This window comes from Calypte anna, chromosome 1 (genome assembly GCF_003957555.1).
Source record: "Calypte anna isolate BGI_N300 chromosome 1, bCalAnn1_v1.p, whole genome shotgun sequence".
NCBI lineage: Eukaryota > Metazoa > Chordata > Aves > Apodiformes > Trochilidae > Calypte > Calypte anna.
In genome coordinates, this window is record NC_044244.1 from 74,344,169 (window position 1) to 74,364,735 (window position 20,567).

Consider the following 20,567-nt stretch of genomic DNA (forward strand, 5'->3'; position numbering starts at 1 on the left):
GTCCTCAGTGTGGGTGGTGTGGGGCAGAGGGGTCAGCTTGTGTTTTCTCAGCCCCCTTACCTGCAAGGCAGCTTTTCCAGCTGCTCTCATCTGGCCTTTTTGTCTGCTGTGGCTGTGACTTCATAGTTTCTCTTAGGGGAAGATTGCTGCTGCTCACATTCACAAAGGCAAAATTTCTGGTTGCAGTCATTTATCTTGTCATCAGCCCAGACTTTCTTCATCAGCTTATTCATTTTTAATAAGAAAAAACACTATTTTCTTCATGTTACACTTAATGTAATACCTAGGGGAAAATGTTGTGTTATACTTTACACTGAACTAATGCCCTGCCACAGCTGAAAGCAAACTCCTATCCTGATGCACCACCAGCTGTAGTCATCTGATCCTCTGATGAACTAATTCACCTAAGTAACAGAAAAATAGCTCTGAACAGGTAGTAAACATTTTTAAACTGCTTGACAAGAGCACACTGGAGGAGCCAAGACACCTTGGCAGGTACAAGAGGAGGTCCAAGTGAGGGCAGGACCTTTTCAGGGGCAGCTGCTAGAAAGCCCCTCAGCCCCAACCATGTAACAGGATCTTTACATTACTCCTCACTTGCAGTGTCAAGCAGTACTTCAGGAAAGCTTGACTGAAGTGGGGAGTTGTTACTCTAATCCCTTTACTGACAGGGAAAATAGGATTTAATCTGAGCTGGAGAAATCATCCTTGCAGTTTAATCAGGGGTAGAAGCTTTTGAAGTCACGTCGATCTTTTTATTATTGGCTACAGGGCTACTTAGTGGACAACTAGATGCCACCAAGTGTCACCAAAGTTCAGACTCGGGCAGAAGTCTTCATTACCTGTGTCTGTAGGCACTCTACTGTCAGAGCAGCTTGCCCTTTTTTTGCTACCTGCACAGATAATACATTTTCAGGCCTTCTTGTAAGTCTGTCATGAAATAAAAAAAAAATTTTAAAAAAGGCCACAATTATGTTTGCCTTCCTATTTGCCTGTAGGGATGAAGAAGTGACTGGGCTTTGAGAGTGAAGCCATCAGAGATAGCTAACAACAGGAAGAAAACCCTGCAGAGACAATAGTGTGCATCCCCTAGGTGTATATGCCACATGACTGCAAGGCAGCTCACTGACTAGCAGGGGAACCTACATTTGCCTAAGCTTTTGTGGCCAGATGACTAGATCAGCAAGCAGTGACTCCCCAGCAAACTATCCCAAATGAACTACCAGTGTGAGGCACTTTTACCAGTTATTACAGCTGAGCAGAAGAGATTATTTGAATTATGAGCATTTTTCAGGTCAGAAATATTCTAACACTTTTGCTCTATTTCTTCCTATGTATTTAAAACACACCTTGTTTTACATCTACAATATCAATTATCACAAGGTAAAGCCTGTTCTCAGCTCTGTCTGAAATACTGCCCTTTCCTGGTGAAGAATTCCCTGAGTTTGGAGACCTGCCTGCTGTTTACAAGGTCTGGCTGGGATGAAGTTACTCTTCTCCCCAGCAGACTGTAGGGTGCTGTGCTTTGGGTTGGTGACTAAAGCAACATAGACAAACCACCAGCATGGTGCCTACTGCTAAACAGTGCCTGCTTTGTGTCAAGATCTTCTCCCTCATTCTGCCCCACAGCTGGAAGTGGGTAAGAAGCAGGGATGGATCACAGCCAGGACAACTGACCCCAGCTGTCCAGAGGGATATCCCACACATAAGGTGTCATGGTCAGCAAGTGGTGACAAGTAACCATTATGCATGCTGAGACCCTGCTTTGCAGGAAGGAGATAAATGTCTGACTGACAATGAGAAGTACTGAATTAATTCCTTATTTTGCTTTGTTTTCACACACAGCTTTTTTGCTTTTTACCTGTTAAACTGATGCTAGCTCAATCTGCAGGTTTGCTGGCTGCAGTGAACCCAGCACACTAGATCAAGGGAAATCTGAGCTACATCAGATGGGACTACACAAATGAGACTCCATGGATAATACATCTTTTTTTTTTTTGATTATAGGAAAATACATTAGTTGTTCCTTTAGACAAACACTAAAATGAACATGTAATGCAAACTCTAAACAACATAGCAAGGAGTCAGTCTCTAGGTTAGAGATGAGACAGGGGAACCATTTGAAATATTTAACTACCCAGCACTGTGCCATGGTGGCTGTTGGTTTTAGGTGATTTTACCTCTAAATAATGAGTCTAAGGCATGTCTTTAATTTGTCTTTATTCTTAGGTCAAACAATATCATCACTGAATTGAAGAACGAGGTTACTGGTTGAAATACAAGTGCAGTGTGAGACAAATATGGAAGATAACACTTCGCAAATAAATTAATACAGAATAATTGTCTTTGCATAGTTCAGAAGTGAAAAGGAGGAGGCAGCAGTGCACACGTGCTGTGAACTGACACATACCACCACAAAAACCCAAGTTCCTAGATGAACTCTTGCAGCTGCAAATAAAACGAACCAAACCAAAAATACTCCAAACCTTAAAGAGTACTAACTATTAGAAACCAGGCAGAAAAGGAACTAATGAGCATTTTTTTTTTGTTTACTTTTTCTTTTTTTTTTTTTTTTCAACATCATGCTGCAGAAAGAGTGTTTTCTCTACAGAGATGCTTTTAGATAATCTGTCTTGGCATCCCATAGCCTGTCATACCCGACTGTGATGCTCCTTTGTTGCTGCCCATCTGAAGGCCTATTACATTCTGTCCCTGACGAAGCTGCTCCTCTGAAAATCCTCGTCGATTCTGCTGCGCTTTCCTGTCCAGATACAGACAAAAAAAAGCAACATACACACATACCATCATTCTGTGTATGCCTAGAGGACCATGAAAAGCAATCTGATATTGGCTCACGGTAACAGACATGTGCCCTGTAATGCAGTATTTCATTTATGAATCCCATGGGCTGGACAATTCTGGCTGAGCTAATTGCTTTCCTGCAGTCAGAAGTAATCATAGAATCATAGAATTTGCAGGGTTGGAAGGGACCTCAGAGATCATCAAATCCAACCCTTGATCCACTACTGTTGCAGTTACCAGACCATGGCACTGAGTGCCACATCCAGTCTCTTTTTAAATATCTCCAGGGATGGAGAATCCACTACTTCCCTGGGCAGCCCATTCCAATGTCTGATCACCCTCTCCATAAAGAAATTCTTTCTAATATCCAACCTAATGCACTGGTCAAACCTATACCACTTCAGACTTTCACTGTACCACATATTCCAGAACCCCAAGGAACTCCCCCAGCCACTGTGACAGGTAAAATATTTGTATAGTTCCATTTGTATAGTTCCATAATACACATAATATGGTCAATTTGTGCTAAACCCTATAGCTCTTAAAAGCAGTAATCCGTGGCACATCCACGATCACTGAGACACTTACCTGTGCTGTAATACAGGTTGATATCCACCTACAGCAACAGTACAAATTGGTATCATTTAACTCGATGGAGTAAATAAAAGCTGAATGTACTCCAAGAAAAAATGGGACAGTGAAATGTCTTGCTTATTTTTGAAGAGCAGAATGGTTGCCTGCAGGACAGAACAATTGCTCAGTTGCCATTTCCAGATCTCTCTATTCTGAGCAATAGACTGCGCCCTTTGCACCTGTGTCTTGACTGTATGGCTGTCCTTTATCTTCTGTCAAAACACACTGACCACTTTTGTTCAGTGGTCCCGGGTCCCAAAAGCCCTTTGGATCAATGAACCTTTGTAGGAGTTTAAAAGGAGCCTCTCATCCTTCAGAAAAACACTGAGGGCCAAAGTGGCTTTTAAGAAGAAGCACAAAAGTCTGTACTCTGCTGCCTTGCTAGAAACTGTTTAGTTTATCCAAGACAGGGAAAACAAGTCATTTACAAGGGAAAAGGATCAGTCTGTGCCTACCAAATAAGCCATATGAATCAGCAGAGCCCGAGGATGAGCCAGGTTTTCAATCAACTCGACTCTACACCCACCCAGGTACAAACTTTCTCCCTGCTGTGTCTGTCTGTCCTGGGATCAGGTTTCCCTGCAATGTGGCATGGCATTACAATACCCCTTCTCTCCCCACACACTAGATGAGAACCCTAGATTAGCTGCCTGCAGTGATTGAAATCCATCAACACCATCCTCTCTGTGAAAGCACTTAAAACTCTTTGCTAGGCTCAGGACATTGCAGGTGAAGAACTCACGTGGGCATAAAAGCTCCAGAAAGCTGAAAAGGGAGAAGGACTCAGAGGAAACCTGTACTACCTGTCATTTTTCAGAATGGCTCTCCGGTGTTACCATACGGACTAGTAAGAGGGCTGACCAAAGCCCAGCATAGGCTCTCAGATCTCACAGCTCCTGAGAGAAAGAGTTTTGGAGGGGGGCATGCAGAACTGTGGGTTCCTCAGGCAGCAACCCTTCTCATTCCTGCTTAATTTCTTTTCCAGACTACTTACGTGGATACTGGAACTACTGCCGGGATCTCCACAAGAGATGTTTTTAAAACTACTCCTATTACCTAATTGAATCTCAAGTTCACTGTGTCTGCCTTTCTTTTAATTAAAATCCCAGGAACACGGTCTATTATTCTTCTCTCCTTCCTCCCAGAATTTTCAGCTGTGTTGTGGAGTATTTCCAAAGAAAGTTGAAAAATAACTCTGAACAAGATTTAAAAAAGAGAGCTGTAAAGAAGAAATGAAAAGAGAGACTAAAGGGAAGCCTAGATATGTAATAAAAGTTGAGTTTGGATCTTGTGATGTTATTTTTGCCATCATAAGCACCACATTTACTATATGAAGGCCTTGCAGACAGCAATATATACTTACATTTTGCTTTTAGATTGGTGGAAATAGCCTTAGCTGGGACTGTAGAAAAAGAGGTGAGGGCAAGGATATTCCCCTCAATATCTCACACTAGGCCAAGTTCTCTTTGGCCTGTCTGCCATCACTTGGCATCAACCTTACTGCAAACTGTGCCCACTGGATCTGTTAAATTTTTGTGCCAGCTTTTCACCAGTGCTTGTCCATTCCAAACCACAACAGAACAAACAGCCGTGGATCCAAGAACCTTGCTGGGGCATGCAAGGAAGAGAGAATCAGCCCTCGTGGGGCTGGTATCTGAGACACTGTCAGTGGAAAGTTAAAATGGCTTAGCTCAAGTGTGGGAGTATCTCAATCACTGTAGATCCCTGCATGGATACTCTTATTTTCCATTTAATCTTGACTTCTTTCAGTTTGAGACAATTAAGAATCATCCTGAAAGCCCTGATTTAGGACTAACACTGGGTGGCAGTGAGGGGGCTGGATATGCCTGAAGGGATGGGTAAAGTATTCAGAAAGTAGCTCCTGATCAGTAATTTGTTATTTCCTTATAGAAAGAGCACCAGTTTTCCTTAAGACAACAGCTGTAAAATGGTATTTGATGGGCTGCAATAGATATGAATTGGCTACCCAAGCAGTACAGGCAGGACAGACAGCTAGAGGAGAAGGGAGGTGATCACATCTTGATTTATGCCAATGAAAACTGTTCCCAACCACAATTAAGAGTCCAGATGGAAATTAATTTTTGCATGTAGGACTTTGTTTTCGTTACATAAAACAAATAAGCCTGTCCGGGTCGTAGTGATTTCATGTCTGGTTTATATTAAAGCATGTTACTGGATTTGAACCCAATTTTGAACCCAATTACATTCCATAAATACAAATATATTTGTGCACTGTATTAAGTTAATTTAAACCAATTTCCTATACAGAATTCTCAAGAGTTTCCACTTATTCATCTAAAACTTAAGTCTCCCTTTGCCTCAGCTAGACCAGCTCAAGGTTTAAGACAAACCAAGCAAAGTGTGCTTTACTTTTGCTGAGTCTCATCTACACATCCAAAAATTCAAGAAAACCAAATACAAGCAGCCAGCACTCTTATTGCTAACATGCTGCATATATTTCAGTGTAAGAAATGCTCTTAGATGGCAGAATGTCATGTCAATAATATGCTTGTGAGGCAGGAGGGCTAACTGGAAGGATTTCCTTTTCTTTCTGTCCCTGCTTCTCAGCCTCTGTAGCCAAAACAAATGGACTTTTACAGCAAATGGAGAGCTTGCCAAGACAGAGAATTCTTCACAGACAAGTGGTAAGATGACTAGGAAGTGAAACAATTTTTGCTTTGATGAAAAATAGAAAGAGACTTTATGCCTTTTCTTTGCTCAGTAAAGGGGTCATTTTTTGTTTGCAGACAGCCATGGCAGCCTTGTCTTCATTAGTCTTTCTGTCTGCTATCTGATGTGAGGCAAAAGCACACTTCTCCTGCCAGCTGCTCTTAGGACACACATATCTGCATGGCTGCTGCCACTTTCAATCCCTTTCCTTCATAAACAGATACAGAGAATTAGCTGGAGCTGCTAGATGAATGCCAGGAAAACTGGTGGCTGAACTGCCTAAGTATTGTTGTTCTTCTAGGGAATGAGTCAGGGATGATGTCAGTGGACAAGATTATGTCTTTAGTGACCTGTGCTGGACCCCTCCACAGGAGGATGGACACACTACAGAGATGCCTGGAGCAGCATGCTGCACCCCACCCTGTGCACACTACCAAACCCCAGACATCCAGTGGGGTCCCCAGGCATGCACAGACACATACACAGTGTGTAACAGTCTTGCTCAAAAGAGGCACCTCCAGGATGAAAACAGAGCTGGAGCCAGAGGCAATGTGCTTCTCCCTCCTGGTACCTGTATTGCTGTCCCAGCTTAGGGCAGGAAGGACACAAAAGGTGGTGTGATGAAGCTACATTAGCAGAGGCTGCACTACACGGCTCCCAAAGGGCTCCTCCCCAGCAGCCCTGGTGTAACTTTAGGCTCATGAGACACTGTAAGATGTGGGCCTAGCAGTGATGCTGATAAAACTGGGAACCAATGAAGGGTAGAAAATCTTTGTGCCTGGTAGGGTCTTTGCTAACTTTTCCCAAAAGAGTAAACTTCTCCATTACAAAGTAACTTTGGAAAGATTCTTCCCTTCCCCAGCACATTTCCTTAAGGCCTAAAGGCAGATTATATCTCTGTGCAGCTGTGCTTTGGACTTTACCTGTGAAACCAGGATGGATCCCCCTTGTAGCAGCCATCATCCTTGGTGACTGCCAAACTGCCCAGAGCCATTAAAGTTCTCTGCACTGCTGCCATGTCCTTTCCTAGAAAGACAGACAGTGAATTTAATAAAAGAAAACTTTGCATTAAAAATATCTTGGCACACTCATAAGCAGTCTTATCCAATCTATTAAATAACTCCCACAGTTCCCCTAAAAAGGTGCATTAATAGCATTATAGATCCTATTTTACCATTGCTGAAATGGAGATCCTGACATGCAAGAGTTTAATAAAAGTCATAAAAAGGGCAATGCTAAAGAGAAACTTAACAATTCAGACATTCCAAGGTTTCCAGACCTCTGGCTATTTTAATGCCTTCCCCCATACTATTTTAAATCCTTCTAGATAATACTTTAGGGCAAATTTTTCTGCTAAAAAGAAATCACTTTAGTGTATGAAGAACAGTAATATACTCAATAAAACGTGGGTGAAAAAGAAGAGTGTGGTAAACAACAGTACTGTTTCTCATTTTTTTCACCTATAAACTGGCAAGACTGATACTACCATTTAACTCCTGGCAATTCCAGCTAGTCCCAGTGCTAAGAGAGCTCACAGCTCTCCTGGAGAGCTCCTGTGCAGGTAACTTATCATCAGATCACCTCCCAGATCTGTCCTACTGGCTTCCCCTCTCAGGCTGCCAAAAATCAATGCTCTGCAGCTTCACACCTTCAGATCCTGCCATCAAGTCCTGCCATCCTTCCACCTCCCACCTATGCTACCTCACTTTATTTCTTGCTTCAAATAGTCAGGGCTCTTCTAATCTTTAGCCAAGTAAAAGTTACATGTCTGGTCATTACTAGTTCTTTAGGTTCTCTCTTTAAAAAAAGAGAGAGAAAAGCTGCTCAGGGGATGATTTATCCCATCTGTATTGCAAAGGATGTAATTGCCTATCACTTGGTTAGAGACACACTTTCATTTAGCTGAACATTCATTAGGGATCCAAGAGAGCACCTTTTCCTTTTTGGTCAACAACTTTTGCTGATTCCTCCAGTGATTTAAAAAACAAACAAACAAACAAATGAAAACACACCACACAAAAAAAAAAAAACAACAAACCAAACACAAAAAATCCAACCCTTTCCCCAAACAAAACAAAACAGAGAGATAGATTTTTTTACTTTTTTTTTTAATTAGAACTGTTCCTTTTTGTTGGTTTTCCTCCTGTACTTTGTTACTTGATGTAAAAAGGGTGGGGAACATTAAGACATCTGTTAGACAGATTCATTACCCAATCCAGACATCTTAACTTTTGGAAAACTTTCTAGCAAAAATGAGTTGCAGCAGAGATTTCCAATTGTGTGAGTTGGTGAATTGTTGCAAATCTGTCTTTTGCCTCTCCCTCCTTCTGAAATCCTTCCCTGACTATTTCTATGAATCCCCTCCCTTTCTCTCTGTTCCAGTTCTTTCTTTTTTGCTAAAATATTCCATCCAGTTAACAAATCTGATTTTGACTGTGAGTTCTTCACATGAGAAAATAAGTAGTTCATAAAAACATGAGATACAAGAGAGGTGATGATGATAACAGATTTCAGAAATACCTCCAGTGGGCCAGTATTAATGAAAACCACTGTAGGACCAGCTGGAGTGTAGAAGGAAGTGAGAGTTGCACATTCTGTGGTTATGCTATGCATCACCTTGATTATGGGAAGCTGCAGCTCAGGGCTTTGATTCACACAAACCTGCAGGTCTAACACACTGGCTGAGGTGAGGAAAACACTCCGCAGCCACAAACACCTAGCAGATTCCAACCGTGGCTGTCACACAGCCTAATAAAGTTTGCAGCAACCCTATCTGCAGGGGACCGTTTGCTTGGAAAATAAATTGCCAACCATCCAGAACCCTCACTGCACTGTATTTGTCAAGACAACCTGGATCAGACTGGATCTTTGCTTAGGAGGGCAGCTGAAGAGCCAACACCCCACACAGGAGGGTAGCAGGCACACAGGGAAGCGCATGAGGCAGCAGATGTACCATATGCTGTGACAGATGCCACCTACCACGTCCTTGGGATGCCTCCCATATAACAAGGGGTGCGGTGACTGGGATGAAGAGGGATGTTCTGGAGGATTTAAAAGTGAATGGGCTGAATAAACAGGGCAAGCCCAGAAAAAAAAAAAATTAAAAAGGAAAAGAAACAAAAGATGGGTAGCAAAATATGATCACGGGCCTCTCAGAGCCATCTGGCAGCCTCCCTCCCCCCACGCTCTGCCCTCAGCTCTGCTTTATTTGTCAGTGGAGAGTGGGAGATGCTGTGGGGGGAAAACAGACCAAGTGGGAGCTGAGTGCCATCTGCCAAAACAAAGGCAAGGATGTAGACCTGCTTCTCAGAGCCTCCTTGCTGTATATGAGAGGGACTGCAGGTGAGGGAAAAACCCCAAACCATTTGTGGTCTTTTGACATTCATCCTCTTCCAGCAAAGGACATAAGGGGCTCAGTGGTCAGCGTGAAAATGGCTGTGAAAAGTTTTACGTGCCCACTGAGAAAGTTGCCTAATACTGCAGCCACCTGAGAGCAGGGATAACAAGCATTCCCTGAAGCCAGGCTTGACTCTGGCATTGCAGTAAATTGCAGTCAGTGCCTTCCTTTGGCTCCAGTACTTGTTCACTGAGAGCCACGTGGGCTGTCTGCTCAGTCCTCAGCCTCCCAGCATCATGCTGCAGGGACCCACGTGGGGTCCCTGCATCTTCAGTGTCCTCTGCAGTGTTCTTCAAATAGCACAGCCTCCTAGAGGATGGTGGCAGTGCCCCTACAAGGATGAAGGGGCGTCTGATCGCTTGTTATGGGTTAGCCTTTTTCTTTGGGGGAAACCTGGCTGGGGAAGGTTCAAGCCCAAAGGTAGAGAACTGCTCTGCACAGTATTCCTGAAATGTTTTTTTTTGTGAAGGCTGAAGAAATATGCAGATGTACAGCTGCCTTTTGCCTACCTGGAAGTATACATTTATATATATACACAAGGAGGTATCCGTAGAAAACACTGCACATACCTTTGGTGTGGATTAGGGAAAGCAGCTGAGCACAGAACATTTGTATAAGAAAGGACTAAAAAAAGAGGTGATCCTTCTCCCAGACCAAGAAGATGAAGGAAAATGCAGCAGATGGACTGGGTGAATTTGAAACGGCCAACAGCAGATTGCATCCTAAAACATTTTTGTTAATCACTACTAAGAACTTCAAAGCAAAAGCTCTCAGAAAACAATCAGTGCCAGAGAAAAGCTGTATTTTTCTTTCCCTAGAAACATACATGGAGATCTCCTCTCTTTCTAAAGAGGTTATGGCGGGAAGTGTAGCAGTGCAGTAATTATGAAACAGTGAAAAAGAGGCTGTCCTTTCTGTCCAGCTAATGTATCCAGGTTCGGACTATTCAGCCCTGAAGCAACACAGATGCTAGAGGTCAGAATTAAGGTTAGACACAAAAAGCTTGCTGTGACTCACTGCTGAAGAGACACACTGTGTCAGCTCAGAACTGAAATGAGCCCCAGAGGGATGAAAAGGGGGTGTGAAAATGAGGAGACACATTAGTTTTGGGAAGTCCTAAAGTAACAATGGAGAAAAGTCCTCTATGTCTCCCTCCTAGGTTGTGAGATGTGTTTTGACTTCCTGTCCTCTAGAAGTCACTAGCTCTTTTCCTTAACAACTGTTCAGAAAAGGTGATGAGTGAAAGAAAGAGTGAAGAAAGCCACCATCATTAGGAACTTTTTGTCTTCAAAGCAAGTCCTTTTCATGGTAAGGATCAATGTACCATACTTTGATTTGCATGGTGTGAAACCATTGTGAGATGCAAAAGACTGCAAAGAACAGCATCTGAAATGAGCTATTATGATCCTCCTAGAAGTCAGATGGAGCTTCACTTTCAGTAGTCTGCTGTGCTGAGGGGCAGAGAGGGTGTTACACCAGGGAAGTGGAAATCCCTTACCTAAAGACATTTAAAGGTAGACTGGATTAAAGACTAACTACTGAACTGGAAGAAATAATCCTGTCCTTGTACCCAAAGGTAGGATTTGCCAAGTAAATCTGTCACTCTGAGAACATTACAGTTCCTAGTAACTCCAGCTGTCAGTACATCCTTCCCTTCTAACCTATCCAACAAAGAGGTTCCAAGTGTTTAATCCCTCAAACTGTTCCTCAGATGAGTCCTCCCACATATCCCAGCAGTCTGTGAAAATGCCATAATGACCTCTCTAAAAAGGCTGCATTCTCAGAGAAAGATGCTCAGCTAACATGGTGTTAGCAGTAAGTTTTGCTTTTTGCTAATCATAAATGAGCCCTCATAAGTTCCACAGAGGCATATTTGCTCCTGGGAACACATTTTGTAGCTCCAATTTAAGCTTTGCTTATAATTTGAAAACTGCAATAAAACCCTGCAAGCAGAAAAAAAAAAAAGGTTTTCCACATTTGCTATTAGAAGCTGTCTACTTGGAAATAATTAGCATAAAGAACATATGTTTTATTAGGTCTGTAGATTTCTATCAGAATGATGGAGGTTTTGATAACACATGAGTTTGGTAAGGCTCCTTTATGCCCTTGGGGCAATATAAATCCCTCAGAGGAGATAATGCACCCCTGGAAGAACATTATAATGAGGTAAGGCAAAGAGTAACAAAAGATAATTACATTAGAGAGTATGCCTTAAACAAAATGCACCATTACAACACATCAAAGAAAAGTAAAATGAAGACTGTAAACTGACTTCCAGTTTATTACTTTTACCTTCCCATAAATCCACTGTCTGGAAAATATCTGTTGTTCTTACTCCGTAGATTTCAGCAGCTTTTAAGAACTGTGAAATTTGTTCCATCTGCTTGAAAGCCATTTTTGATTCCGAGATCTTTGCAATGGGCTCATTTCCCTTTGGATGTAAACTGTTTATTAACTTGCATAACAGCTGAGAGATAAATATAGAAACAAAATTAGAAAACAGTCATCAAACTAGGAGGTAATTTCTGAAAATGAAGTGATGCTGCAGAATGCTTTTGACCTGGCCAGTTTCTGTCAGGGACATAATTTCTTCAAATAAAAACAAAGAAGTGAATCGCTAATTACCAAAGTATATTAGAAAGGAAATAAAGCTTTCATTAACTGATGTCAATAGCCTGGCCATATAAATCCTAATCTGCTAGGAAGAACAAAGCAATCACTGGTAAAGGTTATATAACAACTGACAGAGAAGAAACCACATGTCCAAGCCAAAAAAATAAGCAATGTCAATTGAAATATTGTTGAAGTCACTTTGGCTGAGATTCAATGATTAGCATATTCTTACAGCCCACTGCAAACAGCAGCATCTGCCTGTTGTTCAATGGAACACAATGTTTTAGCTACAGAATTATTCCCAAGAAGAAAACACATAATACAGTCCTTCAAATTTCCTGCATCTCTTCCCTTATCCCCAGCAACACTGACGATTTCATAAAGAGAAAAGTATACATCTGATTTTAAAACAGATCTCATCTAACTGTATGAGAAAAGGTGCTGAGGCAATGAGTCATACTCATATATAATGTGCATGACTCATAGGAATCATAAGTACTGTGCTAATCCCAGTGCACTAGCAGAATAATTATCTTCTGACATTAAGATTCCTGGTCAAAAGAAAATAAAGCAGATGCTAAGATAGATATCCATGCACTGTTCACGAGCTCTTTGCAATTTAGTTAAATGCAGACAGAAAATAAAGACACTGGGCATATAAATCCATGCAAGTATATAACCAGACTTACCGTTCCATCCATCAACCAGGTCTGAAAATGTTGCCTTCCAGGCGGAGGGTGCTCTATCTGTTCTCCACACTGTACAATAATCCAGTTCACCAGCCTAGACTCTAATTCTGGGTCATATTTCTGTTCAATCTTTTCCTGAACTTCTCGGCTTAAGCCATAGCTTGGTCCTCTGTTAGCCATCTCTGGAACCAAAGCAGAACTTACTTAGTGGTCGAGTCCCGATCTGCAGCTTTGAAGTACGGACCAGAAAATTAAAGAAGAAAAGAGAAGAGTGAGCAGCTTGCCCTGTATGTTCGACAGTGTAGCAGATGTTCAACAACACTGAAAGTAACTGTATGGCATCGGTTATAGCTGTTCTGCAGAACAGGGGAAGAACAGGGGAGGGATCAACAAGGGAATATCCTTTTCCAAAAGCACAAATCAGCCACGACCATTTTACAAAAAGAAGGAAAAAAACAGACACCCCCTGCCCAACCACAAAAAAAAAAAAAAAAAAAAAAAAAAAAAAAAAAAAAAAAAAAGAAACCAAGATTTTAAACAGAGCAGGTTTTAAAGAGAGGCTTCTGCTATGTTTACAGAGAATACGATAGGATTCTCAGGTCAATGTTAAAGCTGCCTGAAAATCCAAAGCATTTTAAAATTGCCTACCTAATGCTTGCTAATAAGAAGAAGGTTGTACATGGGAGCTCAAACAATCCAATTAAAGATGCAGTCAGAGTCTTTCTCAGCAGAGATGCAGGGATGAATATCCAGAGATCAGCAAACTGAAAAGCGTTGATGGATTTAAGAGACGAAGGCTGCCACAATGCCCTGCTGCTGCTGCAGCATCGTGGTTTGAAGAGCAGTGTATTGATTTGATTTTCCTCACATATGAGGAGGGTCAAAGCAGGGGCGTTGCTAAGAGCCATTAAAGAGGCCTGCCTACTCAGTCACAGCCTGGGGATCCTGTTTATCTCTCCCATCTGCAGTCTGTTTTCATGCCTGTTTCCTCAGCCTTGCGCTGTTCGTCCTACAGGCTCAGTTTTACTCCACCTAGTCTGCATCACCCCAAACTGCACCAGCATCCCAGTGCCTGAGAGCTAGAAATACAGAGGGACTTCACTGGACTTCACTCTGTTAAACAAAGGTAACAGAAATCATTACACATCACATTTAAGTTTTATAACCAAACAGAAGCAAAGCCTTCTTCTCTCTGTTCTGCATCATTATGCTAACAGGCTTAGAATGTGAAAACTGATTTCTCCTTTTCCCTGTTCAAGTGACGACAAAAAGTTTCAGTGAGGGGACAACAGGATGAAAAGTCAAGGAAGAGAAGGCAGGCAGTAGAATATTACTATCACTCTATCAGTACTATATATTCAACTATCAAATAGTACAATAGCATCTTGAGAAAACAAGTTGAACTGATAAAAACAAAGGGGAAATCACCAAAAACTAGCAAATATACTTAAAGCACTAGGATTGTATTTTTTGCTGGTATGAGTCAGCATACCTCCACTGACAGCAAGGAAGCTATGCCCATGTAAGGTAGCCTAAATTCTGATTATACCACTGCAGAGGTGGGAGGGGAGAGGAAGAAACATGAGACTTTTCTTCTTCTGTGATATATGAAAATGTATCCTTTATTAAATAAAATAATTTTGCTTCTCTTTTGAGTTGCAACACACTTTGTTAAATGTCTTCCATCCATGCTGCATTATCCACTCTGCTATAAATGAATTTTCTTTTGGCAAATGATTCATGTTCAGCTTAATAAGGAAGGAGGGTAATAAACCTGAGGTGGATTCACAAACAGCTTTGCCAACAAAATTCCTTCTGATGTATTAAAAAAAAAAACAACAAACAAAAAAACCAGCTCCTTGTATACCTATCTCACAATGGTCTCTTCATCCATTACTTTCTTATTTTAACACAATGAATTCTCAGATTTATACTGCTTTGGATGCTGCTGGGCTTGAGCAGACTCAAGAGATGAAAAATTTAATAGACGACCTAATTCATTGTTGTCCTCCAAAGGCATTTCATCTACTGCTTTCTCTTCTCTGCACTGGTAGTTTTAAAACCCCATGAAATATTTGATTACATAACTCAGAGCATGCTACGTGACAGGGCCACCACTTGAGCACTTTCCAGCCCAGTGAACACACTGTTGAAGGCACAGCAAATGCTTAGGAGCCAAGAGTGGAGAGATCAGAGAAGGAATAAACTACAGCTGAAACAGTAAAAGGCCATGCATGTGTTTAATGTCCTTTCCACTCAAGCAGCCCTTAAGGGCCATTTTTTTGGCCAGACCCACAAAGCAGCAGCAGCTTTGTTATCTTTTTACATTCTTCTGCTTAGAAGGGAGCTACCTAGGTTGCTTGGCTGCTTCTGGTCACACCAGGGTGCTCAGCATCCACTGGCAATGGGGTTTCATGAAAGCCACCTACCTTTGCATCAGCCACTGATCCCTGTTTCCTAACTTGGGAGCAGGCAAGGGTGAAACAGCTCTCCCAAGCTGCAGAGCAGAGGTCTCCCCCTTCACAGATATTGCTGGATATACAACCTGTTCTCCAGGGACCATTCCATCCTGGGAAAGCTGAAAAGCAACCTTTTCATCCATTGTGATCAATTTTTAATAAGTCCTTGAAAACCAGGAAAGCTGCAGAGGACTGGTAAAATGCCAGCCCTCCACCAAAATTTCCAAAGTATCAGTAATCAAATTATAAGCTTGCTTCTGTGCCATCAGTCCTGGGAAAAACAATGGAATGAATTTATGTTAAAGCAACAGTCTTGATGAAATGGCTACTGCACTTAGCTTTGATTAGTAAACTGAATTTGTATCTGAAACAACATGACACAGTAAGGACCCTTAAGCTGGCTAACTAGTAGGTCCTATAATATGTCTGTAACTCTGTGAATATAACTGTAATCATTAATTATTGTGTATATTTTTATTCAGTTTGTTCGTGTTCTCAAGGCTGAACTATTTTGTATGTCATCAGGAGTCACAAAAAATCCCAGACTCCTAAGATCTCAGCTTATGCAACTATGATGAGTAAACAGCAAAGATAAAGAAAACTGCTTAAAAGCAATCTACCTGGAAGCAGGCAAAAATGTTTCATTGCAGCAGAAGTCTAGGCATCATCAAAAAAGTGCTTTTCAGAATGTAGCACTCTGTCTTGTGTATAAGAAGATTTTTTAAAAACTGGAAAAAGGTAATGGAAGATAAACAGGTGGGCACACATGCTGGGTAAAACACTGTGACCAAAGGACTTGGCTGAATAAACTATGGGAGATGCAAAACTAATGGGAATATCATATGGAGTTCTGACAACCACCCTTCAGAAAAAGTGGTGAAAATGAAGTAAATTCAAATAGACTTCCCAGTACTGAAGAGGATTGAAACATGAAGTCTTTACAGTAGTCATTTCAGAAGGATTACCTGTTTAGCTCATCAAAACCAGAAGTTAAGAAATGGCAAGCACATGTGGCTAGAAAGCAGAGAAGACCACAAGGAAACAGAGTTCCTTTTGTTGGACAAGGGCATATAGGAGCCTGACTGCCAGAAATCTGATGAGGAAGGGTTGAATTTTTAGCAGCAAGGGTACTACCATTAGAACACCTCACCTAGCTGCTTCCAGTGGACTTTTTCCTCTTTATTTTCCTTGGTAATGCAAGATTGGAACTTATGACTAAAAACAGAGCTGAAACTTCAATACTTGAAGTAAGAGTTCATGCCTGTAAGCAATATGGCTTATCTTATGCTTTTGGATGATCAGCATTACCCTATAAATTTAAAACTTTGCAAATTTATAAACAAATGCTGCCAACAACAATAAAACTGACATTAACTTGATCACGACCCTCTTTAGATCCAGAGTAACTCAATAGTTTTCAATGCCTTCCTGCTGGAACACAGAGAGAAAAGTAAAACTTACCGTGTCTCAGAACACCTCTTCACCTTTGCTAGATTTGCTGCTTGGCAATTCACTCCTTAGAAGGAGCTTGGAATTTCAGCCATCCCAAAACACTGTCTCTCAAAGTATGCTGGGTCAATTCCCATCAGACAAAGCTATCCTGCAATTGTAACAACTGGGAAGTACAGGATCCATTTCCCAGGCCTGCTACTATAATAGACCATTCATAACCAAGTGTAAAAAAAAAAAAAAAAAAAAATTGGGGAAATTTTCCAAAGCTGTAAAACAGCTTAAAACACCTCCCTTCACAAGGAAACTTCTGAAGGGCTGCTGGAAAATGCTCCCTGCATATACAGCTATGTCATGATAACAGGTCTTCTATCGTTGCAGAGAGGTTGCTAAGGTTCAATACAAGCTCAGTTCATGTACAGGGTCTTTTCCAGGGAGCTGCAAGTGCTCAGCAGACCCTTGGTTTTATTCATAGCCCTGCTTTGTCATCATACATCTGCAGATATTCTACCCAAGAGAACTAGTCAGACAAGGTTAAAAAGGAGCTACTGGAACATGGCCATTTTTTTAACTATACAAGCCAAGTGGCAGGGATATCTGAACTGGGGAACAACATTAATTTTAAAAACTCTAACTTGCCCATTATTTTGAATTCTAAAATCTAGAGAGCTCTGGAGACAAGAAAGTGCCAGCTTAAACAACCATTTTCTCTTTCACTTGCAAAAGGATTTATTTGCCTGCTCTGTTAAGCCTCAAGCAAGTACAAGGTTGAAAACCTCAATTTGAGATTAAAAGCAAAAGTAATTCAGGAGGGAAGAAGCTTCCTATTTGTGGCATAGAACAGGATGCACTGACACTCTGGTCTCCAGAAAGAGGCAACTCCTAAGACTGCCATGACCAGAAGTGTTTCTGGAATTCTTAAGTTGCTGACCACCTTCCAGGCAGCTGTCCAGCAGGAACAGTTACCACTGGAAAACAATTCCTGTGGATGTAATTGTCACCATCCCCAATATTTAAGATGACCCTGGAGGTAAATTGCAAATTTTAATTCTCAAGATCTTTTAAGCCTTGTGCTGGACTGACAGACTCCTTGAAAGAAAACCAACATGTGTCATCATATGAATTTTTTATCTGTCCCTTACAAAAACAATACCTTCTGAGAACTGCCTTCGCTTGAGAATTACCCACTGCAATAGACATTCACCAGAAGAACAAACATGAAGCAGCATCTTTACTTCAGTGAAATATAGGTCAAAACAGACAGCAAGATCTAAGCTCATAACTAAATAAATGCTTCACATGATCAGGGATTTAGCTTTGCTGTGGGGGACTTTTTCAAGGGTTGCTATCCTAAGGACTAGCACACTCTGGCACGCTCTCTGCCAGCAAGCTGTATTCAATACAGCAGCAAAGAGAAGGACTCTTGTAAGGCCCAGACCTGATGCCAGGCAGCCCATGTCCTTCAGGGATTACTTTTCCAGGACCAAAGGCTGGGCAGGCCATTAACACCACTCCAAAGTTTAAGTGTGCTACTGTTCAGCATACCTTTGCCACAGCTATGAGCACCTGTTCCCACCCTGACAGGCAGCAGTGACCTTCTCGTGTTGCCACGTGGGAGGCGAGCGGACAGCATGGTGCAGGTCAGAAGGCCCAAAAAGAACACATCCTTTCACGTGCTAGCCTGAAACCATTTTAAATTTGTGTTTCAGAACCAACTGGAAGTTTCAGCAGCTGTCATTTGCTTTTCATTCCAAATATAAACACGGAGTTAACCAAAGCTCCTTGCCAAACACCAGTCAAGACACTCCAGCAGGCTGAGAACATGTCTGTTCCTCACCTATGAGCAGATCACAAGCTACAATTACTGCATCATATGGGGGAGGCCCACTTCTATTTAATGGAATAGAACCATTGGACTGTATAAAATACATATGCAGGACTTGGAAGAGAAACACAAGGTCAAGCCTGCAATCAGACTGCAATAGGTCCTGTAATTCAGATTTGCACATGATATTGCCAGGACTGTAAATAACATTCTTCTAATCTAGGCAAACATGTATTTAAGAGAGATAAGGTCCTAGAGTCACAAGTAAATCTCACCTATTCAGTGGAAACTGACCTATAAGCAGTAAATCTGTGAGCAGTCTATTTTTGTCCTTCATCTCTGTCTCTTCTTCCCAACCATTTCAATAATCACTCCCTGCAGAAAACACCTGCCAGGAGAAAAGCAACATGCACAGGGGCTTTAAATCCATGTATGGCAAACTGCCTGATATGACAAAGAATGGCTGAGTTCCCTCTGTCCTTCCCATCCCTGCTGAGTTTGAAAACAAGGTGGGAGAGCAAGGGCATGCAGAAATTTTCTGTATTTCTAAATGTATTCCTTTTACAATTGTTAAATTTTCTCCAGACTTCAGTGAAAGTCTACATGATCACACATCTGACTGTACAGCAGCTTATAGCAGAGGGTGCTGACCTTATAGACAGGTAAAACACATAACCCTCTTCTATTTCCAGGGAAGCCTTTTATCTTTAACATAATTTTTTAACACTTAAAAAAAAATAATCTGAAAAGTAGGCTTCTCTTTATTAGCACAATTGAGTAAACACAAAAACAAGGAAGCTTATTCCCCAGGACACAATTTTCCCTCCTACTTTTTCATTGTTTTTTTTTTTCTCCCTCCAAGGAGGGGATAGGGGCCAATAAGAAATGACAAGCACAGTCCTGAGGTACAGACTCTGATCAAGGCACTGGTTCAGAAAATGTTAACTCTGTATTGCAGTACATCTTAAGCATTGAAATCAGTTGAGCAGCTGCCAACACACAGCTGAATGAAAGTTTCTCTCTTAGCACATTTTAATTTGATATGAAAAGTATGGTACCATAAATCTCTTAGCCCCACTGAGTAACAGCATGTCCAAGATACCATGTAATCAAATTAACATAAAAATGAAACAACAGGAGGCAGTTCTTCTAAGGTCTATCCAGCTAGAGCTTTTTTTTTTTTTAACATTGCTTTGTTTGCATTTAGTGTTGATGCAAGAGAAATTAAGTTAGTTAAACTTAAACAACATGAAACACTTAATCCCATTTAAAAAAAAAACCACCACCACCAACAAAAAATCCAACAAAAAAAAAAGCCACCAAAAAAACCCAACCAACCAAAAAACCAACCCCAAGAATAGATGAACCACTACAAATCCAAACAACATAAGAGACAGAACAAGTAAACTACCAAAGATAAAAGTACACGTATATAAAACTGCAGTAGTACAGCTCAATATACATAGAATAAGAGCACTTTCTTATTAGGAAATCAGTTGAATAAGCTTTAGACTCTTTCAATACATACTGGTCTACTGAAGTTTAAACTCAAATACAGGAAAGTATGAAAGTATGCACCATCACTTTCTTCCTTTTAAGAAGGCAAATGGTTTGTTTCACAAGTTAAGTCAGAGTTATTTTGCAAGAGTTCTGAAACTAAAATGTTGGTAAGGTCTAGGAACAGCTGAGGTCAGCTGGTCATGCTTCTGTCTGTTTTTAATGAAAACTATCACCTACCCCTTTGGTATTATATGCTAATCAAGCTTTCTGCCTGGCTATAAAAGCTTTTTGTTATTTAGTCATGAAACCTGAACGACTATAGTAACTCCACAGGAGTTAATGCTATGTAGTTTAAGCATTACATATAAAACAAATACCTGGAAGTGTGTATTCAACTAGTATTGTTTGATGAAAATCTTCAACACAAGCAGCTGAATTGCTTGGTTAGGGGACAAAGCTTCCTTGTACTATGACAGCAGTGTCAGCCTTACCATGTCCATACTACACTT

General features: G+C 41.2%; 1 protein-coding gene across 1 annotated transcript; it reads right to left on the minus strand.

The window, feature by feature from the left end:
* Positions 1-2,203: 2,203 nt before the first annotated feature.
* TAGLN3 (transgelin 3) lies at positions 2,204-13,864 on the minus strand. The gene is made up of 5 exons (XM_008496813.2): positions 13,474-13,864; positions 12,826-13,007; positions 11,816-11,990; positions 7,050-7,152; positions 2,204-2,761 (listed from the first exon to the last, which is right to left on the minus strand). The coding sequence occupies exons 2-5, from the start codon at positions 13,003-13,005 to the stop codon at positions 2,620-2,622; spliced, it is 600 nt and encodes a 199-aa protein (XP_008495035.1). The 5' UTR covers positions 13,006-13,007; positions 13,474-13,864; the 3' UTR covers positions 2,204-2,619.
* Between the last annotated feature and the right edge of the window lie 6,703 nt (positions 13,865-20,567).

What these genes read in the sequence shown, in the direction of transcription:
- TAGLN3 (XM_008496813.2), bottom strand. Translation starts at nt 13,005, where the DNA reads ATGGCTAACAGAGGACCAAGCTATGGCTTAAGCCGAGAAGTTCAGGAA. An exon ending in CCTGGTTGATGGATGGAACG is followed by an intron (nt 11,991 to 12,825) that starts GTAAGTCTGGTT and finishes TTTATCTCTCAG; the next exon opens with CTGTTATGCAAGTTAATAAA. An exon ending in GACAGTGGATTTATGGGAAG is followed by an intron (nt 7,153 to 11,815) that starts GTAAAAGTAATA and finishes CTGTCTTTCTAG; the next exon opens with GAAAGGACATGGCAGCAGTG.